Below are 24,945 nucleotides of genomic sequence, written 5' to 3' on the forward strand. Positions count from 1 at the left end.
TCCCCTAAAAATGGTAACATCCTCGGGGCGCCTGGGTGGCTCAGTGGGTTAAGCCGCTGCCTTCAGCTCAGGTCATGATCTCAGGGTCCTGGGATCGAGCCCCGCATCGGGCTCTCTGCTCAGCAGGGAGCCTGCTTCCCTCTCCCTCTCTGCCTGCCTCTCCATCTACTTGTGATTTCTCTCTGTAAAATAAATAAATAAAATCTTAAAAAAAAAAATGGTAACATCCTGAAAAACTCAAGTACAAGAACAACAGAAAACAGACGCTGATATGATCCACTGATCTTACTCAGATTTCTCCAGCTTTACATGTAAACATTGGTGTGTACGTGTGTAGAGTTAAAACCATCTCTTAACTATTTAAACTTTAAGAATGATTTATTTAGCTCCTACTATGTGCCAGTCGGTTGAATTCTGGAAACACAAGGTTATGACAGGGTTCCTGCCTTAATGGAGGTCAAGATCTCATTGGCTTTGGAAATTGATGTTTTTTAAAAGTAATGTCGCAAAGGCAGGGTGTTCGCAGGAACCTAGCAGAATCTAGTCTACCTTTTTGGCCCAAGAGAGTGAGGGAATAGAAAGAGACGTGCGGAGAGGCCTTGATCAGAGCCTACCACTAGCAGGTGCTCAGTAAATGTGTTAAATTAAGGTTGAACCCAACGTTGTCTTCATGATATCCTTTGCAAATCCTCACATCCTGAATGTGGCGGTACAAGGTGCACATGTCCTTGCCACGTATACCTTATCCCTATTTGGAATTCTGCCCTCAATCCTCTTCCAACCTTTACTGGCTGTAAATTCTGGACACCAGGCACGACTCTCGGGACAAAGCCAACGGAGAGGTCAAGAGCAAACACTGCCCAGTGCAGTCTCTAGGCAGTCAACCGCCACGCGCTCATCACGCCCTTGCCCACGCCCTACTGGGCCGGCGCATGCGCACGCTGGCGGCGGAGGTACCGCGGCCTCCCGCCCGGGGGGAGCTGGGGAGCGAGGGGAGGGGCCGGAAGCAACTTTACGCTTCCCGGTTGCTAAGAGACGAGGCTTCCACAAGGCGACGGAGGTTCTCCGGCTTCTTTTCCTCCCTTTTTCTGCTTCAGCGTCACCGAATCCGGCCACCATGTCGGACCCAGAAGCTGACAGCTTGCGAAGCACCTTTCCCTCTTATATGGCGGAGGGCGAGCGGCTGTATCTGTGCGGAGAGTTCTCTAAAGCCGCCCACAGCTTCAGCAACGTGAGTCGTGAGTCGGGCTCTGAACCTACCCATTACCCATCACTTCTGATTCCTGATAACACCGAGGTCCCCATGGTACCCGGAGGGCCCTGTTGTTTCTCTTATTCATTTGTTCCTGACTGGCGCTCTACTGTCACTGCCTCACCACTTTCTACCATTTCCCACTTGCCTTCTGCCTGTGAATAACCGTTCTCTGCATTAAGAGCGGCTTCTATTTTTTTACTGGACTGTTGTGTGACTGGCTTCTTCCCACAGAGCAGCCGCAATTTCCCATCCTTGGCTGGGGAATGGGCTTGGAGGCTGCGTGGACAAGCAGTGAAATCTCAAGCACACAGCTGCTCGCAGAAGAGGGCCAGTACATAACACTATTATATATAATCGTAGTACCAATTGCTCAACGCCACCCTATGGAGATTGGGTGCTGTTTTAGGATATCAGGCACTAATATCCAAGATATTAGACAACCCTATGAGGGAGGTTCTGTTACTACTCCATTTTATAGTTGAGGAAAGTGATACAGAACTTGAGTAGATGGCCGAGATCACTGAACTGGCAAGAGAAAGTTTTCAAACCCAGGCACTCAGATTTCAGTGCTGAGGTGCTAACCATCATACATACTCCCCCACAAGTAAGCTATTTGATGTTCTTTTTAAAAGAAGATTTTATTTATTTATTTTAGAGAAAGAGAGAGATAGAGTGTGCACTGGGGCTGGGGGAGTGGAGGAGGGAGAGAGAGTCCCCAGCAGACTCCATCCTGAGCGGGGAGTCCCATTTAGGGCTGGATCTCAAGACCCTGAGATCACGACCTGAGCTGAAATCAAGAGTCGGGTTGCTCAACAAACTGTGCCACACAGGCGCCCCCAAGCAATTAGCTGTTCTTACCACAATGTCTTTTACAATGTATAGCCTACTTCTTGATCAAGAGGGAGTGGTAGGATAGCCCTCTAACCATTCTCGGGACTCCTGCTAAAGTCAAGCTTTTCCACTGCTACCCAGTCTTGAGTCCCTTTCAATCACCAATCACACCCTAAAACCAGATTGGTTGGCCCCATGGATCAACAGCTGAGTTCAGGAGCCCTGCCCCCGCCCATTCTCCTTCTGGCAGAGAGAAAAGAACACCCCGAGGGAAAATAGCTTTGGTGAGAGAAGTAGACTTCTTCCACAAAAGCCAGTAGCTACTTCCTGTTCCTGGAAAAGTAGAAAAGTCTTAGAAAGGTGTGGGTACAGTATGATGCCTCAGGAATGACAGTACATCACAGCTCTATTGATGATTTTCTTTTCTTTTCTTTTTTAAAATTTTTATTTATTTACTTATTTGACAGGGAGAGAGGAAGAGAGAGAGCACAAACAGGGGGAGCAGGAAAGAGAGAAGCAGGCTCCCCACTGAGCAGGGAGCCAGACAGGAGCTTGGAATCATGATCTGAGCCAAAGGCAGCTGCTTAATCAACTGAGCCACCCAGCCACCCCTTTTCTTTTCTTTTCTTTTTTTTAAGATTTATTTATTTACTTATTTTGAGAGAGAGAGAGAGTGTGTGTGCGCTCATGTGGAGGAAGGGTCAGAGGGAGCAGGAGAAGGAGAGAAGCAGACTCCCCACTAAACGCAGAGCCCTGCCTGGGGCTTGATCTCTCAACCCTGAGATCATAACCTTAGCCAAAATCAAGAGGCAGATGCCCAGCTGACTGAGCCACCCCCATGCCCCTCCAGGGATGATTTCAAACAGAAGAGAGGACACAGGGACCAGGAGAAATGTTCCATTCCCACTTTACTAACCAAATCGCAGTTTCAGTTTTGCTAGCATTTTCATCTTGATCTCCTGAAATATGATTCATTCACAACAAGCTAGGTAAGAAGAGAGAGTTAGGGGAATGGATGACTCAAGTTGCAGATGTCCTAAAACCATTTCGTTAGCCTTCAGAATGCTTAGCCTCTGAAATGCATTTTGAGTGTTGTGCAGCCATTTGGGGTTTGTGGTTGAATTGGGTATGCGCTAAAAATGCCAAGCTTCTGTTGCCTGAGTGGACTGGAGGAATCCCCGACATTTGAGAAATTCAGTATATCCACCGAGTGGTACATTCACACATCTCCACCAGGGGCTTTCACAGTAGCCAGTGATTTGACCTTGTTCAAGATGAGCTACAGGCAGACAATCAGTGAACTGAACGAAGATCAGTGTCGTGCTGCTTTTGGTTTGGAAAGTTACAGAGACCTGTTTGCTGGTCTGAGGAATCCCCTTGAAATGCTGGCGTGGGGGGGTGGGATGCTCTTTCCTGTCAAGCTTCTACGTTGTGCTGCCTGATGCCTGTCAACCTGGGTGGTTCCTTTCTTAGGCTCTTCACCTTCAGAATGGAGATAAGAATGGCCTGGTTGCCCGATCCAAGTGCTTCCTGAAGATGGGAGAGTTGGAGAAGTCCCTGAAGGATGCTGAGGCTTCACTCCAGGGTGACCCGACTTTCTGTAAGGTGACTCAATCTGGCTTTCCCCACTGCCATTGCCTGTGGCAGCATCTGATGAGAAGAAGTTGAGGAACCAGCCAGACTGCCTAGGGTTTGATGCCTTTTTCTCTCCCTAGGTCACTTACCTGTCCCTGTATCCCAACCTTGATCCTCAACCCAGGACCCTCTGCTCTACCACACTTAAGTCCTATAAGGCCTTTTCTGCCACCTCAATTTGATTTCCTCTCATTTCAGGGAATTTTACAAAAGGCTGAGACCCTATATACCATGGGAGACTTTGAGTTTGCCTTGGTGTTCTATCATCGAGGCTACAAGCTGCGGCCTGACCGAGAATTCAAAGTTGGAATTCAGAAAGCCCAAGAAGCCATCAACAACTCAGTAGGAAGTGAGTGACCATGGGACCTATACCCTTATCCAGGGAGGGTCTTGGAATCCTTGGGCTTGGAAGTACAATGAGTGAGCAGCTACCACCAGGTCTGGAGGGAGTCTCATGTTTGGATTTAGTTGCTGCTGATTTTGTTGAAGATTAGGAACTAATCTGTCCACCCAGAGGACCAGCCATTGATCCTGATGCTCAGTTCTGCAACTTCTGGTTGTTTTCTAAGCCAGATGCAAAATCTGAACGCACCAAGGACTAGCCTTACCATTGGCTTAGTGGCAAGGGGGAGGAGGGAGGAGAGCAAGAGTTTGCCACTGTGGGTGGCAGAGTGTGGAAATTGCTGGGGATGGAGAGCTCCCTCAGTGCTCAGGGACTGCCTTTGTTTGGAAATCTGGCTGCCTAGCTCTTCGGAGAGTGTTATTCCAAACATCCTCTACCATCAACCTGCTGGGCTACCTCAGAGCCAGCTTTGCCACAACCTCTACCACTTCCTGCCAAATGCAGCCATTTCTACATAAAAATATGTGATAGGTCATGCTTGAGGGCCTGGCACACCTGAGCCCAGCCTCTTTCCTTACAGGTCCTTCTTCAGTTAAGCTAGAGAACAAAGGGGAACTATCCTTCTTAAGCAAGCAAGCTGAGGTAAGGGCTTTGGTTCTGATGTCATATTGCTCCCAAGGACGTGCCCACATGTGCCGGAGGTCTCAGTGGCCCTCTAACCTGGGGGCAGTCAGCTCCATCATGGGCAGCTTTGGGATTCTGCCCCAGCTCCAGGGGGGGTCTTGGGAATCTAGCTGTTCCCAGACCAGACCACTCCATGGTTCTTGGCCCACAGAGAGGTCCTGGAGGAGATGTCTGGGATCACAGAGTCTGGGAGCATGTCCAGGTGCTCGGTGCTCCTTGTTGAGGCTCTACTGGGTATTGCTCCATCTTTCCAGAGTATGAAAGCCCAGCAGAAGCCTCATCCCGTGAGACAACTCGTACATCACCCCGAGAGGGGGTCTAAGCGGAAGGGCTCACTCAAGAGTGAGAAGATTGTCCGCCAGCTCCTGGGCGAGCTCTACGTGGACAAGGAGTATCTGGAGAAGCTCCTACTGGATGAAGGTTTCAGATACTTTGTTTGCAACAGGGAACTTGGGGCAAAAGAAATCCCGGGCAGGTGCTTAATACATGAGCTGAGAGAGAGCCTGTCATGTAACAATAGTTTATGGACAGAATTTCCTAGTATTCTTGTTTATAGGTGAGGAAACTCAAGGTGCAGAAAGATTAAGTAACTCACCGAGAAAGTTACATATTGGTAAACGGTGACATGGCTCTTGGGTTTGAATCTAGGATGCCCAGTTTCAGAACCAGTGCCCTTAGCACTATGGTACCCCTGGGAGGGAATCCTAGAAATTGGGGTTCCTTTGTCACCTGAGTCCCTGGAGGGATATCCCCTGAGCCTTCAATTTGTAGAAAGGGCAAAGGAATCCAGCTCGGATGTGCTAGGAGGGGGATCCTACGATAGTAGTACTAGAATGTTCCGACATCTCATCTGGTCTACTCCCTCCTTTTATAGATAAGGAAAGAAAGACCCTGAATGGGGAGCAACTTGTCCAAGATGACAAGCAAGTTCATGGTGAAGTCGACCCCAGAGGCTGGCCTCCTCACCTCCAGTCTAATGCTCTTTCCACTATACCGTGCTGGCAGTGACAGGAAGTAGGGCAGAGCCTTGAAATGAAATGGGAGGGTGGGAGTATTGCCATTAGCTCCTAAGCCTGAGCAGGGATCATCCTTGAGTCAAATGCCTTTTCTCCAGAACTGCCCTCCCGAGGCTATCCGCAGGGTTCCCCACAGGTCTGTGTCTCAGGAGCCGGCAGCACTTCTCGATCAGTGGTCTGAACACTTTCCTATGGAGGAGCTTCTGTGGAGAAGGGGGTGGCCGGAAAATTACCCCAAAAGGCCTTGCCATTTTGCTACCAGCTCTAACCTCTGTGGTCAGGCAGGCGGGCACACCCTCCAGCTCCCTGCCAGCCCTGGCCCACTTGGCACCCAGGCAATCCCTTGGCACTGGCAACCGGGGCCAGGTTGTGCATTCATACTCAGTCTCCTCAGAGGACACAACCTGAAATAAGGGGGCCCGAGGGCTGTGGTCCTTCCAGACAGCCATCTGCCAGCTGCCCCTTCCATTAGCCCCTTGTATCTTGCCATAAGAGGCCTGTGTGCAAAGTTCTACACCATGGGAATACCTGAAAGAGGGGATCTGGCTTCACCTAGAAGAGCCACTCTGCTACCTACCTGCCCTTGCTTTCCCCAGCTCCGAACAGTACTCCCCACTGGGGACCCCACAATAGGAATCCCCAGGCAGGAGGAGGCGGTTCCCTCAGACGCCAGTTCTAGTCACTTCCTCCTCACACCATTTTTCCCAGACCTGATCAAGGGCACCATCAAGCATGGCCTGACCGTGGAGGACCTCATCATGACAGGCATCAACTACCTGGACACCCGCAGTAACTTCTGGAGGCAGCAGAAGCCCATCTACGCCAGGGAGCGGGACCGGAAGCTGATGCAAGAGAAGTGGCTGCGGGACCGCAAACGCCGTCCCTCACAGACAGCCCATTACATCCTCAAGAGCCTCGAGGACATAGACATGTGTGGGTGCTGTTCTCAGAAGGGCGAGACCTTTGCCCGGCGGTGGGAGAGCCACACAGGGGCCCGAGGTTCCGTTGGCCTGCAGATCGGATCTGGGGGGAGGCAGGTCTTCCCATCAGCCTCAGGAGACTGCTGCCATCTCCATGTCCCCCGTTTCCCTTCCCAGTGCTGACCAGCGGCAGTGCTGATGGGAGCCTTCAGAAAGCGGAGAAAGTGCTGAAGAAAGTGCTCGAATGGAACAAAGAGGAGGTGCCCAACAAGGACGAGCTGGTTGGAAACTTGTACAGCTGCATAGGGAATGCCCAAATCGAGCTGGGGCAGATGGTCGCAGCCCTGCAGAGCCACAGAAAGGATTTGGAGATCGCCAAGCAATAGTGAGTGCTCCGGGCAGGCCGAGCGGCGGGGCCCTACAGAGAGCAGGGCAGAGGTTGCACACGAGCCTTTTGCCAGGGCTGCTGGTGGGTGAGCTCCCAGGACTGAGGCGAAGAGGCAGACCTAGATTGTCAGCTTTTTTTTTTTTCCCCCCAAGATTTTATTTATTTATTTGACAGATAGAGGTCACAAGTAGGCAGAGAGGCAGGCAAAGAAAGACAGGGGGAAGCAGGCTCCCTGCCGTGCAGAGAGCCTGATGTGGGGCTCGATCCCAGCACCCTGAGATCATGACCTGAGCCGAAGGCAGAGGCTTAACCCACTGAACCACCCAGGCACCCAAGCTTTTTTTGCCACAAAGAGGAAGGCAGTGGCTTAGAACGCCAAAAAACTCCCAGAGGTTTGATTCTGAGGGGACAGGTCCATTCTTAAATCACCTCAACAAGCACACATCAATCCCAGACCTGCCAGCTGCTGCCAGCCTCGGGAATGCCACAGGGACCAGATAAAAGGGTCATCTCTCTGCAGATGTAAAACAGAAAGTGACATAGCTAAAGACAGTAATCGTGGCCAGTGTCACGGAGGACATGTAGGGGACGCAGGGCTAGGAGAAGTGCATTCCAGGAGGATTTCACTGGGCACTGGGGAACGCAGTCAGTCTGTGGGAGGACCCTGAAGCAGGCAGGAGGAAGCTCAAAGCCAGAAAGCACAGAGTAGTGCCAGGGGAAGAGTGGCCAAGGGGAAGCCAGACCAGATGGCAGGGGGCAGATCAAGCAGGGCCTCAGATACTATGGCGCTGGCTGAGAGCCTGGGCTCTGGAGTCAGAGTGAGCAAGGCTTCAGAATTGTACCCTGCAGTTGTGGGCAAGTCACTTCACCTCTCCCAGCCAGGTCTCTGCCGTCCAGGGGGCATGACAGTACCCCCCTTCCTGAGAGGGTGGGAGAGGACAGGCAGAAGTCCGGTAAAGATCTCAGGACGGTGCCAGGTGTCCATAACCATACTAATACCAACCATCGGCTCTTCCCCAGACTTGAGGGTACCTCTCAAAGGTGCCATCCCTTGCTGGGCATCCTGGTTCTAACCTTTGGAGCCCTCCCTGACTTTCTCCTGCTCAGTGTCCAGTTGCCCCACAGTCTGAGCCTCTCCCTACCTCCCATCATCCGATTTCCACTCGCAGGGCAGGTCTCTGCTCTCCCTGCCTCCAGCTGTTCCCACGCACCACCTCCAGAGGCCTGCCTTTCATCCAGCAGTTCTTCCCGTGCTGACACACAAGCCCTGGCCCCTCGTTGCCTGCAGGTTAAAACCGCATGCCTTCACCTGGCACTCAAGGTCCTATCTGAACCTGCTTCCACGCAGTCCTCCCATGTCACTCCTCCATTTGGGTCCAACCACATTTCTTTTTCTTAAAAGATTTACTTACTTAATTAGAGGGAGAGTGAGCATGAGTTGGGGGAGAGGAGCAGAAGGGAAAGGAGAGGGAGGGGGAAAGAATCTCCAGCAAACTCCATGCTGAGTGCAGAGCCCGATATGGGGCTCAATCTCATGACCCCAAGACCATGGCCTGAGCTGAAATCAAGAGTCAGATGCTTAATAGACTGAGCCACCCAGGTGCCCTCAAACTGTATTTCTTTTCTTTCTTTTTTTATTTATTTGACAGAGATCACAAGTAGGCAGAGAGGCAGGCAGAGAGAGAGGGGAAGCAGGCTCCCCGCTGAGTAGAGAGTCCGATGCAGGGATCGATCCCAGGACCCTGGGATCATGACCTGAGCCGACGGCAGGGGCTCTAACCCACTAAGCCACCCAGGCGCCCTTCAAACTGTATTTCTTAACCACCCCACCCTCTCCTCACTCACCTGAGCCCCACGTGCTATTCATTCCCAGTTCATTTCTCCCTGGCCTTTGCCATACTGAGAAGTATCTAGTATTGGCCATTCCAGAAGCAGAAAACAAGCAACAGCTTTGGAGACAAAGCTGACTTTTGATTCCTGGCTTTGGTAGTCGGAAGCTGTGTGGATTTGATTAAGTTGCTTGTCTTCTCGGTTTGCTCGTCTCTAATGAAGGTATATTAATACTGATTCATAGAGATTATGAGGATTAAATAAAATATGTAGGCACAGTACCATGGGCCCAACCATCTCCTGTGCCCTTAACACTCACTTATAGTCTTAACTTCTCAGCAGACCTCCCTCCTGAGCCCCAGGCCTGCATATCCAACTGATTCCAAGACATTTCCACCTTGGATGTCCCAAAGGAACCCCACATTTAACATGTCCAAAGTGGAATGCCTTATCTTCCTCCCAAACCTCTTGCTCCCTTTCTGTGAGGATGGCACTGTTGTTGGTCACTCAGTCCCCAGGAAGGAGCTAGACAGCTTCCCAGACACCTCCCTCCGTGCTCACGCCCAGCCAGCCTCCACGTTGTTTGGGCCTCCTCCTTCCTGTCTCCATGGCGCTTTTCTGTTTCCCTGCCACAGCTCAGTCCAGACCCTTCTCACTTCTTGCCCGATTTCTCCGACCTGGGTTTCCTGCAGCCCAGCTGGCCCTTCTGTACGGAACCAGTCCAGTGGTAGGACTGGGATAAAGTTCCAGCTCCCAATTCTGCTCAGTTCAGGCTGCTCTTCCTGATCTGACTTCTCCTGGCCCTAGTGGACCCAATTCTGTCCAGGCCCCTGGGCATCCTGAGCCCCCTCCCCGCCGCCAGCACCTTGTGGCTCTGCTCCTACAGCCCCTAAACAGGACTCCCTTCTCTTTCTTCATCAACTCCCCCTTCCCGTCCTTCACAATTGTAAATGTCTCTCCCTCCAGGAAAATTCCAAGTGTCCCCCACATGGTTTAGAAGTCTCCTCCGCCCTGGGTGCTCTCTCTCTCCACTCCATGTGGATCATGGCTCCCCTGTTAGACTATGGATTTTGGAAGGGACTGTCTTACATCTCTTTCTCTTCCCAGCACCTTCCGCACAGTAGGTGATTAATGCCTGCCAAGCAGCTAAATAAACGAAGCTGTTCCTCAGACAACGTTAGTCCCTTTTTACCACCCACAAGGCTTCTGGTCTTGTTTGTTCAGGCTCTCCCTCATTCTAATCAGCCATGCCCCCTATTGGCTCCCCACCTCCAAAGCCTGCTGGCCTTCAAGGCACAGATGAAACCCCAGCTTGTCTCAGAAGCATCTCCAGTGGCCCCAGCCCTCATTTTCCCTTCCAGAAACTCTAGGTGATTTGATTGCAATGAGAAATAGCGCTTTCTCCTTGCTATTGTTATTTCTTCTCATAGAATGTGAATCAATTAACATATTACAACTTATTCATTCATTCATCATGCTGTACCTGAGTCCCCATTCTATAAGGGGGGCCTCCATCAGAGCAGCTGTGGGAGCACCAGGTGCACAAAAAGGCCATAGGTCCAGGGAGAGAGGCAGGTGGGAGCACTGCTAGGAGCTCGGGGTTCCAGACAGGACAGGTCACCCAAGTGGACGATGGGGAGGGAGAGGGGCACCCTAGGCAGAAAGAAGTGGCAGGGATGAGAGATGCAGGGCGCGGGGTCAAGACCTCTGGGGAGTAGCAGTCTGGGTCCCATGCTGGGGAGGATTGAGGACTGAGGAGGAGTCTATTTTCATACAAGTACTAGGGTTAGTGTTGTACTTGGTCTAGAACTCTGGGGCACCACGATGCAAACCGAACTTGGGTGTCTTCCCCATCCCCACCTCCCACCACCACACGCCACTCATTTATCTGCGGCCACGTTGGCACACATCCTTCTGGCCCCTTTTCAATGTATTTACCTACATTTTTATGTACCTATGCACATACCTAGGATTCTTTTTTTTTTAAAGATTTTATTTATTTATTTGACAGACAGAGATCACAAGTAGGCAGAGAGGCAGGCAGAGAGAGGGGGGCGGCAAGCAGGCTCCCCGCTGAGCAGAGTCCGACGTGGGGTTCGATCCCAGGACCCTGAGATCATGACCTGAGCCGAAGGCAGAAGCTTTGACCCACTGAGCCACCCAGGCGCCCCGAGATGTGCATGTTTTAAAGGCAGCTTTGGCCACGGTTGGAGGAGAATGAGTCCAGGGAGCAAAGTGTCATGGGGGACATAGGAGCCCACTGGCTGCCAGGGCCTTGAGGGACAAAGAGGAGGAAGAGTGGGAGGAGATGCTGGGTGTGCATTGGGGGACATTTTTCTGATTTGTTGGGGAAGAATTTTATAACAGAACAATGTTCATATGGTAGTAATGGTAAAGAACTGATGTAAGGGGAGCAATTATCTCCTTTTTTAATGGAATTATCTTAATCTCATAGGCACCTGGGTGGCTCAGTTGGTTAAGTATCTGCCTTCCACTCAGATCATGATCTCAGGGTCCTGGGGTGGAGCTCCACATCGCATTGGGCTCCCTGCTCAGTGGGGAGTCTGCTTTTCTCTCTCCCTCTGCCCCTCCCCCTTCTTCTGCTCTCTCCTCTCTCTCTCTCTCTCTCTCTCAAATAAATAAATAAATAAAATCTTTTAAGAAAAAAGAAAATATCTTTATTTCTTTCTGATGATACAGAAATACTGTAGACAATTCAAACAATATGGATAAATGGGTAGTTTCCGTCATACTTTCATTTCCCTTGGATAGTCACTGTTAATAGCTAGACTTACATCTTCTCTGCTTTTAAAAATGCCCATTTTGGGGCACTTGGGTGGCTCAGTGGGTTAAGCCTCTGCCTTTGGCTCGGGTCATGATCTCAGGGTCGTGGGGTCAAGCTCCACATCAGACTCTCTGCTCAGTGGGGAGCCTCTTCCCCCCCTCTCTCTTTGCCCGTCTCTCTGCCTACTTGTGATTTCTCTCTGTCAAATAAATAAATAAAATCTTTTAAAAAATGCCAATTTTGGGGAGTGCCTGACTGGCTCAGTCAGTGGAGCACATGACTCTTGATCTCAGATTGGACTTGGAGCCCCACACTAGGGGTAGAGATTGCTTGAAAATAAATTCTTTTAAAAAAAATGCCCATTTTTTATTCATTCACTTCTTTTTTGGTAAGTTAAAACAAATTCAGTTTTTTAAAAGATTTTATTTATTTACTCACTTGAAAGAGAGAGAGAGTGAACGAGCAGGGGAAGAGGGGGAAAGCGAGAGAGACAGACAGAATCCTAAGCAGACTCCATACTGAGCACAGAGCTCAATGCGGGGTTCAGTCTCCCAACCCTGCGATCAGGACCCAGAGATCATGACCTGAGCTGAAACCAAGAGTCTGACGCTTAACTGCCAGTGCCACCCAGACACCCCACATTCATTCTTTTGTAGTTCTGAAGGTTAGAAGTCTGAAGGCATTCTCCCTGGGCCAGAACCAAGGCATTGGCAAGGCCATGCCCCTCACAGGCTCCAGGGAGAACCTGTTTCCAGCCTTTTCCACCTTCTAGACTCACACTCGGTTCTCTGTGCGCCTCCTGTGTGGCCCCTTCTTCCACTATCAGGCCAGGAACACAGCATCATGCCTTAAGCCTGCCTATTTATTTTTAGTACAGATGGGACAACAGTCATATGACACACTCCTATAATCTGACTTTTTCACTGAATGTGTCAGGGACTTTGTATACACAGAAAGTGTCAGAGCTGGGGCACCAGTTAAGGTTGTTTCTAAGGTTTATTATTATAAACACTACTGTAACAAGCGTTCTTGTTACATTATCTTCTCCAGGTAAATTCCTAGAAGAAAATTGCTGCATCAAAGGGACATGTGTGTAAACTCTTGAGTGATTGATTATTCTCTGGAAAGGTTCCCGTGGTGTTCATTCATGCCACAGGGCATGAGAGGACTTGTGTGCCCCAGCCCTGCCTCCTGGGCATCATCCCTCCAACTGGACTGGACTCCCAAGTTCCTGAGGCCAGGGCCCCTGTCTGCTTTTCTTCAGTTATCACAGTGCCTAGAATGGCCAGTTTCTTTTTCTTTCTTTCTCTCTTTCTTCCTCCCTCCCTTCCTCTCTCTCTCTCTCTCTCTTTTTCTCTCTCTCCCTCCCTCCCTTCCTTTTTTCCTTTCTTCCTCCCTCTCTCCTCCATCTCTCCCTCTTTTCCTCTCTCTTATTTTCTTAAGTAGGCTCCACACCTAGCATGGAGCCCAACATGGGGCTTGAACTCATGACCCTGAGATCAAGACATGAGCTGAGTGGCACCTGGCTGGCTCAGTTGGTTAAGCATCTGACTCTTGGTTTCAGCTCAGGTCATGATCTCGTGGGTTATGGGATCGAGCCCCGTTTCTGATTCTTTGCTCAGTGGGGACTCTACTTGAAATATTCTCTGCCTCTGCCCCTCCCACCTAGGTAGGTAAATAAATCTTTTTAAAAAATGTATTTATTTGACAGAAAGCGAGAGCGCACAAGCAGGCTGGGGGAGAGAGGCAGAGGGAGAGGGGAAGAGGACTCCCCACTGAGCAGGGAGCCCAACAACCCTAGGATTCCATCCCAGGACCCTGCGATCATGACCTGAGATGAAGACAGATGCTTTTTTTTTTTTTTTTAAGATTTTATTTATTTATTTGACAGAGATCACAAGTAGGCAGAGAGGCAGGCAGAGAGGAGGAAGCAGGCTCCCTGCTGAGCAGAGAGCCCGATGCGGGACTCGATCCCAGGACCCTGAGATCATGACCTGAGCTGAAGACAGCAGCTTAACCCACTGAGCCACCCAGGCGCCCCATGAAGACAGATGCTTAACTGACTGAGCCACCCAGGTGCCCCTAGGCCAATTTCTAATGAAGAACATATCCTGCTTCTTCGCCACAGTGACCTTCCTGATGCTAAGTCGAGAGCCCTTGACAACATTGGCAGGGTTTTTGCCAGAGTTGGGAAATTCCAGCAAGCCATTGACACGTAAGTGACCTCGGCTGCCCCTTCCCCACCTGACTGCCAGGACTTCCCACCCTCCCACCAGACTCCCAGCCTGGGGCCCACATGCCAGGCAAACAGAAGACCTGAGTTTAGCTCCTGGCTCTGCTGGGTAACCATGGGCAAACCCCTTTGTCAACTCTGAGGCTCATCAGTTAAGGTGATTGACTTGAATCAGCATCTGCTCACAATTCCCCAGTCAGAGGAATCACCTGGGGCACAGTTGTGTGAGTTACGGGCATCTCTGCACTAAAATTCTGATCCTGCAGGTCTGGGTTGGAGCCCAGGAACCTGGTTTTTGTTTTATTTTTTGCTTTTTTTAAGAGTTTATTTATGTATTTGAGAGAGAGAGAACTGAGCATGAGTTGGGGGGCGACAGAGGGAGTGGGCGAAGCAGGCTCCCCAATAAGCAGGGAGCCCAGCAACACTAGGACTCCATCCCAGGACCCTGGGATCATGACCTGAGCTGAAGATAGATGCTTAACCGACTGACCCAGCCAAGAGCCTTCAGGAATCTATTTTTCACAAGCACTACCAGATATTCCTTACCTTGAGCAAGTTCAGGAGCTGATCGATCAGCCGGCCTCAGGGACCTCTTCTGAGGCTGTTCTGTGAGTCTGTGGAGTTAGACTTATCCACCGGGACACTTCTGTTCCACATCACTTGGTTTCCTGAATGGCCCCTGGTCAGAGGAGTCTGAGAGTTCATTCACCTGTTTGTATCTTTCTATTAGAAAATGTTTTGCAGGGATGCCTGGGTGGCTCAGGTCATGGTCCCGGGTCCTGAGATTGAGCCTCCCATTGGACTTCCTGCTCAGTGGGGAGTCTGCTTCTCCCTCTGCCCATCTCTGGGCTCATGCTGTCTATCTTTCTCTCAAATAAAAAAAGAAAATCTCTTTTAGAAAAGAAAATTTTGTAGTAAATTTGTGCTTGTTGTTAAAATACTGATTTGGAGGGGCGCCTGGGTGGCTCAGTTGGTTAAGCGACTACCTTCGGCTCAGGTCATGATCCTGGAGTCCTGGGATTGAGTCCCACATTGGGCTCCCTGCTTGGCAGGGAGTCTGCCTCTCCCACTGACCTCTCTCCTCTCATGCTCTCTCTCAAATAAATAAATAAAATCTTTAAAAAATATATATTGATTTGGAAAAAAGAAAAGAGCAGCAGAAAAATTGTCTCACAACCCAGAGACGATGACTAGGTCTAATCCTCATCTAACTTTATTGGTATCTCATTTGTTGTTGTTTTTTTTCACTCTCATCTTTTTTTTTTTTTTTTAAGATTTTTATTTATTTATTTATTTGACAGACAGAGATCACAAGTAGGCAGAGAGGCAGGCAGAGAGAGAGAGAAGGAAGCAGGCTCCCTGCTGAGCAGAGAGCCCGACATGGGGCTCGATCCCAGGACCCTGGGATCATGACCGGAGCCGAAGGCAGAGGCTTTAACCCACTGAGCCACCAAGGCGCCCCACAAACAGGATTTTCAATTGTTGTTTCAGTTCTATCTGTAAACGTACCAAAGGAGCTCTGGCCATTTCAAAATCTCTTAAAGCTTTACTGGCTTTACTCCCGCGTGGGAAAGAACTGGTAGCTGGAGAACGAGTTCTGCTCAGCCGAGTCATGGGTTTGAGTGGAAAGAAGTGACCCTGGTTCTTCACATTCCCAGGTGGGAAGAGAAGATCCCTCTGGCAAAAACCACCCTGGAGAAGACCTGGCTGTTCCACGAGATTGGCCGCTGCTACTTGGAGCTGGACCAGCCCTGGCAGGCCCAGCATTATGGTGAGAAGTCCCAGCAGTGTGCCGAGGAAGAAGGAGACATTGAGTGGCAGCTGAATGCCAGCGTTCTGGTGGCACAGGCACAAGGTATGGGCATGGAGAGAGAGGACTCTCCGCACTACCTTTCCCAGGCCTCCAGCTGAGGGGACAGATGAGGGCTGGGGACACTTATCATCCCAATGTGTCCCTGGCCAGATGAATGTGGCCCCTGAGAGTGGGGGATAGAGTCCTTCATTTTGACTAGTGTGCAGTAAGTGCCTCTTGTAAGCGTGAGAGCCGGGAGCACCCCAGAAGCTGCCCCGAGGATCTCAGCTGCAGATCAGCCCAGCATTGCATCATCAGCAACAGGGCCACCTTCTCTGGCCTTGGAACCCTTCTCGTGTGCATTCTTGCACTTAATCACTGCGTGAGCCAGTGGCGAAGGTAGTAGTGTCCTCCTTTTGAAGATGGGGAAATGGAGGCACTGCGTGGTTTAGCTGACTGCCAGGTCACTTGCGGAATGTTTCCAGAGTGATGCAGATGTTCTTTTTTTTTTTTTTTTTTTTAAGATTTTATTTATCGGGGCACCTGGGTGGCTCAGTTGTTAAGCTTCTCTCCTTCAGCTCAGGTCATGATCTCAGGGTCCTGGGATCAAGCCCCACATTGGGCTCCCTGCTCTGCGGAAGCCTGCTTCTCCCTCTCCCACTCCCCCAGCTTGTGTTCCCTCTCTCACCGTGTCTCTCTCTGTCAAATAAGTAAAAATAAAAATCTTTAATAAAAAAAAATTACTTATTTATTTGACAGAGAGAGAGCATGTTAGGTGCTTGATGGAAAAGTCCTAAAACTGGGTTGTGGGGATCATTGTACAACTCCATCAAGTTACTAAAAGTCATTGAACTGTATACTCACAAATGGGGCATTTTATAATATCTAAATTACTCCTCAGTAAAGTTGTTAAAATAACCCAGCAAGGGGCAGGGGTGAGCAAGAACAGATGAGACAGGGTTGGTGGTATTTCGAATTGTTGAAGCCCGGTGACGAGTCATAGGGCCTCACTATATGTCGTCTATGTTTGTGTATATTTGAAATATTTCATAAATCAAAGTTAGGAAGGAAATGGCTGGAGGTCACAGGTCAGTAAGCAATGAGGCTGGGACTAGAGCCCAGGCCTCTTCCCCGGGGGGTGCAGCGGACCCCCAGTGGGGGAGGTGATGCGGCAGGGGCTGTGGTCAAGGGCATTATCATTCATTATTCTTACCACAAATACTTTCTTGGCACTTTTGAGGCATCAAGCAGGGCACACAGTAGGGATAATCTTTGATGACCTTGTCCTGCCTTCATGTCTGAGGAAGTCACTTTGAAGCAGAAACCTTAAGGATGAGAAGGCACCTCCAACTATTCTAAAAGCTGAGGACAGCACTTTCCAGCCAAAGGAACACCATGTAAAAGTGGCGAGGAGTTTGGGGGATTTAAGAAGCTGAGGGAGGGGCGCCTGGGTGGCTCAGTGGGTTGAGCCTCTGCCTTCAGCTCAGGTCATGATCTCAGGGTCCTGGGATCGAGCCCCGCGTCGGGCTCTCTGCTCAGCGGGGAGCCTGCTTCCCCCCCCCCTCTCTCTCTGCCTGCCTCTCTGCCTACTTGTGATCTCTGCCAAAAAAAAAAAAAAAAAAAAAAGAAGCTGAGGGAAACCAGGGTCAGCTTTGAGGGCCAGGAGGTCTGGATGGGGTGGACGAGGAAGGGCCAGATCTGCAGGGCCTCATGGGCCTCGTTACAAATCAGAGATTCTTCCCTAAAATCACAGTTAGACAGGACCCCTGGAAGCTTGAAACTGGGGGAAGGCGTGAGTACTAGAGCTTTTCCTAGAACCCTTTTCTGTTCTCAGGAGGGCATAGTATAAACTGAGGGGGAAATGAGATGTACCCCTCAGGGTCAGTGTTGTCCTTAGTCTTTTTTTTTTTTTTTTTAAGATTTATTTACTGGGGCACCTGGTGGTGCAGTCAGTTAGGCCTCCGACTCTTGGTTTCAGTTCAGGTGCTGACCTCAGGGGTGTGAGATGGAGCCCCAAGTGGGCTCCATGCTCAGCAGGAAATCTGGGTAAGTTTCTCTCTCCCTCTCCCCACCCCAGCTCTCCCCACTATGCATTCTTTCTCTAAAATAGATAAATAAATGTTAAAAAGAGAGAGATTTATTTATTTATTTTAAAGGGGGTGGGGAGAAACTGTAGCAGATTCCATGCTTGGGGCCGAGGCAGGAGCAGGGCTCCAATCCCACAGCCCAGAGGTCAGGACCTGAGCTAAAACCACAAGTCTGACGCTTCAGCTTTTTTTTATTTTTAGATTTTATTTATTTATTTGGCACAGAGAGATCACAAGTAGGCAGAGAGGCGGAGGGTGGGAGGGAAGCAGGCTCCCTGCTGAGCAGAGACCCCCCTCACCCACCACCACTACCCCGATGCAAGGCTCGATCCCAGGATCCCAAGACCATGACCTGGGCTGAAGGCAGAGGCTTAACCCACTGAGCCACTGGCACCCAAGCTTAACAGACCGCACCACCCAGGCGCTCCTCCTCAGTCTCCTCTTGAGGACTTGCTTGGCCCCAAAGGCCCCTGGAGAGCCAGGCAGTCACTGCTACTTTCAGTTTCCCCACTCTGGGATGGAAAAACCAAATGCAGCTGCTTGGAGCCCCTGGTTTCTAGAGGCCATCCAGTCTCGCTGCGGAGCTTCGGGCCTGGGGCCTCCTGTCAGAAACCATGGGCAGTCAGTCACACCACTTCAATGAGGTCCCAGTTGCAGCACTCACCAGCTGGGGGAGTGAGCTGGGACAGCTGCTGCTTCCTCTTGGGGGGGGGGGGGCTGGACTCCAGCTGCTGGCCAGTGAGTCACCGCCAGCCCTTTTTCATCTGATCTCCGTTGGTCTTCACAATAGGTGAGGTCAGTTTGAATGAACATTTTTAAAATACCAGTTTCCAGGGGCGCCTGGGTGGCTCGGTTGGTTAAGCCTCTGACTCTTTTTCTTAGCTCAGGTTTGCTCTCAGTGTCGTGAGTTCAAGCCCTGGTACCGGGCTCCACATGCAGGGAGCCTATTTTAAAATGTGTGTGTGTGTGTGTGTGTGTGTGTGTGTATTTCTGTATTTTATATATATATATATATAAATTTTTAATTTAATTAATTTATTTATATGGGTTTCTATTCCTGGAACAATCCTATGTTGGGGCAAGATGGGAAGATGGGATTGTCCCTCTGCCCTGGTGACACATGGTGTGCGCACAGGCCCTGGCCCAGACCCTTCTTCCCTCTCTGACCTCTCTGAGAGGGCTGCTAGCCAAGGCTCAGGCTCCTAGGTTCTGGTAGCCATTGGTGAGCTGGCCCAGGAATGTGGTGGTAAGGGTGGAGATGGGCAGCTCCATGATGCTGCCTGAGGCCTGGGACTTCTAACTGACCCCGGGAGGGGCTGGGCCGTCACACTGTCCAACACACAGTGTCACAGTCTCCCTGTGCTTGCCTCCTCTCTGCTCTCCAGTCAAGCTGAGAGACTTCGAGTCGGCCGTGAGCAACTTTGAGAAAGCCCTGGAGAGAGCGAAGCTGGTCCACAACAACGAGGCGCAGCAGGCCATCATCAGCGTGAGCTGCCCACCCTGCTGGGCCCTGGCTTCGGGGAGAGCGTGGGGGGGTCCTCAGCCCCTGGGTCAGCCAGAACCTGGGGATTTATTACCCACCAGCTGCAGGGGTAGTGCCTTTCAAATGCTCGCTGATGCTCTCAATCTATACAGCAGCCCAATATACCTATTTTTATTTGAAATAAACAATAGAAATGGAAGTTTTACAAAACATATTTACCTTAACTATATATGCTGGTATTTCCTGTTATATTCTCCCATAGTTTCCATTTTCTTTTCTTTTGTTTTTTATTTTTTATATATTTTATTTTATTTTTATTAAAATATTTTATTTATTTGACATACAGAGATCACAAGTAGGCAGAGAGAGAGGGAGGAGGCAGTCTCTCTGCCGAGTGGGGCTCGATGCGGCGCTCGATGCGGGGCTCGATGCGGGGCTCGATCCCCTGACCCCAAGGCCATGATCTGAGCCGAAGGCAGAGGCTTTAACCCACTGAGCCACCCAGGCACCCAGGCACCCTTTTCTTTTGTTTAATATTGGCTGAACCCTCAACTGATTTTAGGGCTTGCCTTTTGGAAAATGCTGCCTCCTCCCGGAGACAACAGGAAATACAGCGTGACCGCCTCCCTCACAGGCCTAGGGAGGAGGCCCCCTGCTGCTCAGCAAGGCAGCCTGCCACATACTGCTATTTAGATGCCAATGAATTAAGAGTAAATAAAATTTAAAGTTCAGTTTCTCAGCCACATTTCAAAGGCTCTATAGCTGCCTGTGGCTGGTGGGTTCCCAAGAGTGTAGATCTAGAGGATTCTTTTTTTCTTTTTTTAAGATTTTATTTATTTTAGAGAGAGAGAACACAAGTAGACAGAGAGGCAGACAGAGAGAGAGGAGGCAGCAGGCTCCCCACTGAGGCAGAGGGCTGGATGCAGGGCTTGATCTCAGGACCCTGAGCGAAGGCAGAGGCTTACCCACTGAGCCACTCAGGCGCCCTGAATTCTTATGGTGGCAGACATTTCTGTTGCATAGTGCTGGTGTAGACCATAAGCGTCGGGAGGCAGACTGGCGAGAAGCCAGAGGAAGCCTGCAGGTGCGTCAGACTGGCCCCCACTCCCAGAGCCGCTCCAGGCAGCTGTGCATCCTCAGGAGGGTCAGCACACTGACCTCAAAGATGCAGAGTTTGCATGAGTGGCCTGGCCTCCCCATGTTGAAATGCCATGAGCTTCCCACCAGCACGTGGCTGGAGCCCAGTAAGCATCTACTGGCATGAATGAAGCAGGGCCCTTGTCCTGGGCAAGCTTGCCCCTGTGATTAAGAGAGGCCAGGCATGAGGGGCCCCTGGGTGGCTCAGTGGGTTAAGCCTCTGCCTTTGGCTCAGGTCATGATCTCAGGTCCTGGGATCAAGCCCTGCATCAGGCTCTCTGCTCAGCAGGGGGCCTGCCTCTCTGCCTACTTGTGATCTCTTTCTCTGTGTCTAATAAATAAATAAAAATCTTTAAAAGAGAGGCCAGGCATAATAATGAGGAGGCACCATGAGGGGCATTGTCTTGGGGACCAGACTGAAGGTTCAACGGGAACTCAGGAAAGGGAGCAGGGACCCTGGGAATTGACAGGAGAATTCTCCAGTTGGGCCTCCTGCTGTGCTTTGAAGGACCAGGGAAGCCGGGTTTGGCCAGGCTGAGAAGGGGCAAGAGCACTGAAGGCACCAGAGGCCACAGGCACTGAGGGGTCTGTGGGAGGCAGAAAAGAGCTCCTGGGCCTGGATGTGAGGGCCGGTTCACCATGGCAGAAGGAGTAGGGCCAAAGGACCCCAGATAGTTGGTGGCCCAGCCTGGACGTGGAGGGCTGGGAATGGCAGAGGCGTGGCCTGACCTACTCAGAGCTTTAGGATGTGAGCTCATGGTTTGTGGAGGACCCTGGTGAGGGTCCCTTTCCTGTCGTGGTGGGGAAATCAGTCCTGAGAGATTCCACCTCGTGGCAGTCTGTGCCCCCCTTTCTCCCTTCCCAGGGCAGCTTAGCCCTTCCATGCTGCTGTCTTCTTCCTGCTATGTGTGTGTGTGTGTGGGGGGGTGTCAGCTCCCCAAGTGTGCATCTCGTCCTCTGGAGGAAGAGCACTCCTTCCCTGAACCATGGGGCTGCCTCCCAATTCCCGCACACCATCTCTCCCCCCTAATAATGCCCTTCTGCAGGATTGCCCTGCAACCGGAGAGCAACAGCTCCACAGTCCAACCCAGTAAATCTCTGCTGGCCATCGGCTAGCTCTGAGCTGCCCAGCCCAAAGGTGACAATTGCGGTCCTGGGCCACAGGAAGCTTGCTCTCAGCGGGAAGGTTAAAACAAAAACCCCTTGTTCCTGGTCAGGGCGACAGGAACGAGGGGATCCAGGGTGCGAGCACCTGAGTGGGCGAGACAGGGCTGGGCTGTCCCATCAAGGCGGGGCGTCTGGGGTTGCCCTGAAGGCTGGGCAGGGTTTTGAAAATGAGAGGCAGAGGGAAAAGACCCCATGGCCTTGGTGACCCCTCATGAGACCAGGTCCCTGTCATCCTACCCTCCTGTACTGGCAGCTCTGGGCAGGAAGGTGCACTTGTGGCCAGATCAGCAGTCCCCCTGGTCTCTCCATGGATGGTTTCCACCTGCTTCTCATGGCTCTGCCTGGAACAACAGGCACAGCCTGAGCCCCAGGACACCAGGGAAACTGTGGATGCCCCAGGGGCCCCTCTCAAGACAGGCCAGCACCCCAGTCACACCCGGCAGTGTGTTTCCAAGTCCCCTCCGTGGCTTGCTGCCTTGCTTAGAGGCTTCACTGTCTCCACATTGGCTGGAACCGAAAGAAGCTTCTGGTAGAGGTCGAAATGAGCAGAGGAGAGGCAACTCTGAAATATATACCGAAGCCCAAGGGAGTTGAAGTTCAAGTTACCTGCAGTTGTGTTTATCTCCTGCCACCTAGTGTGGCTAATTCCAGCTCCATGAGTCTAAACCCCGGGCCCGGAGTTTGCGTAGGAGCCCAGAGAAAATGGAGGGCAGCGAGGCTGGTGCAGAGCCCTGGCTTCTGGGGTTGGGGCTCAGGTGAAGAAAGGGAAGGTGTGGGTCAACAGGGGTTAAGAGGAGTCACCAGCTCCTCTCCATCCACAGGCCTTGGACGATGCCAACAAGGGCATCATCGAAGAGCTGAAGAAAACCGACTACAGGGAGACACTGAGAGAAAGAAGAGAGAGAGGTGAGCGCCAGGAGGGAGCGCCAGGGTCCCCGTCCGTGCTTCCCAGCAGCTCTTCTAGTCCTGGGGTTGGGTTCCTTGGTGCAGGAGGAGGTCCAGCCCTTCCCCACTGCTCTGAGTGCCCACTCCTGTATTTCTCCAATTAACTCATCAGATATTAGTTAAGCACTCATCATGCACTGGGAAGGTGTGGGATTGGGGGGAGACTTAGGTTTGGCCTCTGCTCTGGAGGAGCCCACAGCCTCGGGGAAGCCAAGAGATTTGAGCTGTCAGCAAAGGGGCTCCTGCGTGTGAACAGGGAGCAGCAGGGGTGAAGACACAGGGTTGGGGGCGGAGGGAGAAAGACGGTTGTACACAACTTCTGCCTGCCCCGCTGTGGTGTATCAGTCCCTCAGTGCGGCAGTGGCCCCTCCGGGCACCAACGCTGAAGTCGTCTCTGACCCAGGCCCAGGGGGAGATGGGGTGTGAGGTTTCTGGGCACCCCAGCAGCCGGATGACAGCCCTTCATTATCCAGCACCCGCCATGTGGTGGCTGGATCACCTCAGGGAAGGCATCTGCCTCTGCTTCACAGGCCCTCAGAGCTGCTTTCGGGAGCCACAGGGGCCATAGGTGTGAAGAGATACAGCAAGGAAAGGGCAGAAGCTCCAGTGGCCTCCCTCCCTTCCCCTGGTCCCCTGGGCAGCCTGTGTGCCAGGGAGGCCCTGCGGCCCTCAGCAGTTGCCAGGCACTTCCCTCCAGGAACGGCAGGCGGCAGCATTGTCTAGGTCTTCACATGGTGGTCTCTTTCCTGCAGAACCTAAGGCCCCTGCAGGCATCTTAGAGACCAGGAGCTTCCAGGAAGAGAGAATGGGGGAGACTCTCATGGGGAGGGCATTGTGACTTTTCTCTGTAGCTCATAAAAACAGGGAGCTTGGATCCTTTTGATCAATAAAATAGCTCTCCAGCTGAACTTCCTGCTAAGAGTCTGCTCATACTTTGATAGGGAACTTTCCAGTAAATGATGAATGTGCTTCCCAGGGACAAAGAGTAATGCAGAATGAGGAGGCTGGAGAAAAGAACCCCTCTGTCATTTCCCAGCACCTGTGTTACTTGTAGGGAAAGAGAATGTGCTCTGAGAGCAGACTATCCTGGGTTTAAATTCTGACAGTGCGACCACTGGCTGTGATTTCTCTGTCATCAGTCTCAGGTCCTTTGACGACAAACTCAGATCACTGACACGATGCTGTTAATTCCATGACAACCGCAGGACACTGCCTCTGCAGCCCACTCGATGTCTGGATCAGGGCTGGTGCTCAGGAAACCGTGCCTGGCTATCTCTCAGAAGCACAGACTCCAGGGGGTTGAGATGAACCCAGGCCCAAAGATGGACAAACTTTTACTTTTCTTCCTTCCTTTCTCTTGTTTTTCAGAAGAGGCAGCTGAATTGGAATCTTTGAGAGAGGCGGCTTTGGGGAACGAGAAGGAAAGCATGAGAAGAGGGAGAGATGAGTTTGAGAAGGTGATGAAGCACTGGGAGCGAGAGCCAGTGGACAGTGAGAAAGAGATAGAAGATGAGTTGTCTCAGGAAATTCTGAGGGTCGCAGCGAGTGGACAAGAAGAAAACAGGCAGAGAGAAGTAGAGGAAGCCAGCTCCTTCAAGAGAATAGGGCTGGGAGCCACAGGGCGAGACTCAGGAGATGTTGCTGAGAGCACGTCCAGAGACCTGGGTGCAGGAAGCGAGGGAGAGGAGGACGGGAAACGGATAGAAGTGGGCAGAATGGAATCAAGAGAAATTTACAGGAGGCCTCCAGAGCTGGACCAGAAACCCTCAGGAGAATTAAACAGAAGGGAATCAGAAGGACTGGAGAGTCAAGTTTCAGAAGACAGCAGAAGAGAGTCAGAAGAAATAGGGCAAACAGAACTGGGAGAAACAGCAGAAGTGACAAAGGCAGAAAATGGTGAAGACATGGAAGAACATGAAAAAGATGAATGAAGCAGCAGGCATCAGGACCAGGGACCTTAGGCACTTATTCAACTGGACTTGGATTTTCAAGCTGAGATTTGTCTCATAGGAGAACATGTGGACTGGGTGCCACGGGTCGCCTCTGCCTCTTTCTGCTACTATTTCCCCTTTCAATAGATATCTTTCACTCTTAAAAACCCTGAGTCTGTCTTTTTGCCTCCCTGTTCACCCACAAGAGCCTTAGAGAATGAGGACCCCCGCTCAGGATACCACTTTCCAAGCAAAAGCATTTCAGGATGGTGAAGAAACAGGTGAGCTCCAAGGGACCAAGCTAGCTTAAAGAGGGGGAAGAAAAAGAAAGTCCTGGGAGGAGAGGTACATTTGTGCTGACACTGGCCATGGGGGTTCATCTTGCTGAGTGACTGCTGTGGTCAGGGCACTGTGGGAGGCTTGATGGAAGAAGTGATGATGGGACACGCTGAAGCCTGGCAGGCACAAAGAAGTGAATGCTGG

The 24,945-nt window shown here is 51.2% G+C and overlaps 1 protein-coding gene across 4 annotated transcripts; it reads left to right on the forward strand.

The window, feature by feature from the left end:
- Positions 1-1,008: 1,008 nt before the first annotated feature.
- On the forward strand, positions 1,009-24,629 carry ODAD4 (outer dynein arm docking complex subunit 4). Of its 4 annotated transcripts, XM_082706148.1 has the most exons (13): positions 1,009-1,231; positions 3,560-3,691; positions 3,920-4,070; positions 4,645-4,706; positions 5,003-5,168; positions 5,623-5,682; positions 6,473-6,697; positions 6,862-7,069; positions 13,816-13,902; positions 15,579-15,775; positions 19,185-19,285; positions 22,408-22,492; positions 23,900-24,629. In XM_082706148.1, exons 1-13 carry the CDS (start codon positions 1,118-1,120, stop codon positions 24,460-24,462), a joined length of 2,151 nt encoding a protein of 716 aa, XP_082562274.1. In that variant the 5' UTR covers positions 1,009-1,117; the 3' UTR covers positions 24,463-24,629. The 4 variants fall into 4 exon arrangements, with proteins under 4 accessions (XP_082562274.1, XP_082562275.1, XP_082562273.1 ...); XM_082706149.1 differs by lacking the exon at positions 5,623-5,682 and having other exon boundaries at positions 1,011-1,231; XM_082706146.1 differs by lacking the exon at positions 3,560-3,691 and having other exon boundaries at positions 1,041-1,231.
- The last annotated feature ends 316 nt before the right edge of the window (positions 24,630-24,945 follow it).

The sequence above is a fragment of the Mustela nivalis genome, assembly GCF_964662115.1.
Source record: "Mustela nivalis genome assembly, chromosome: 17".
NCBI classification, from domain to species: domain Eukaryota; kingdom Metazoa; phylum Chordata; class Mammalia; order Carnivora; family Mustelidae; genus Mustela; species Mustela nivalis.

What these genes read in the sequence shown, in the direction of transcription:
- ODAD4 (XM_082706148.1), top strand. Translation starts at nt 1,118, where the DNA reads ATGTCGGACCCAGAAGCTGACAGCTTGCGAAGCACCTTTCCCTCTTAT. An exon ending in CCGCCCACAGCTTCAGCAAC is followed by an intron (nt 1,232 to 3,559) that starts GTGAGTCGTGAG and finishes TTCCTTTCTTAG; the next exon opens with GCTCTTCACCTTCAGAATGG. An exon ending in GTGACCCGACTTTCTGTAAG is followed by an intron (nt 3,692 to 3,919) that starts GTGACTCAATCT and finishes CTCTCATTTCAG; the next exon opens with GGAATTTTACAAAAGGCTGA.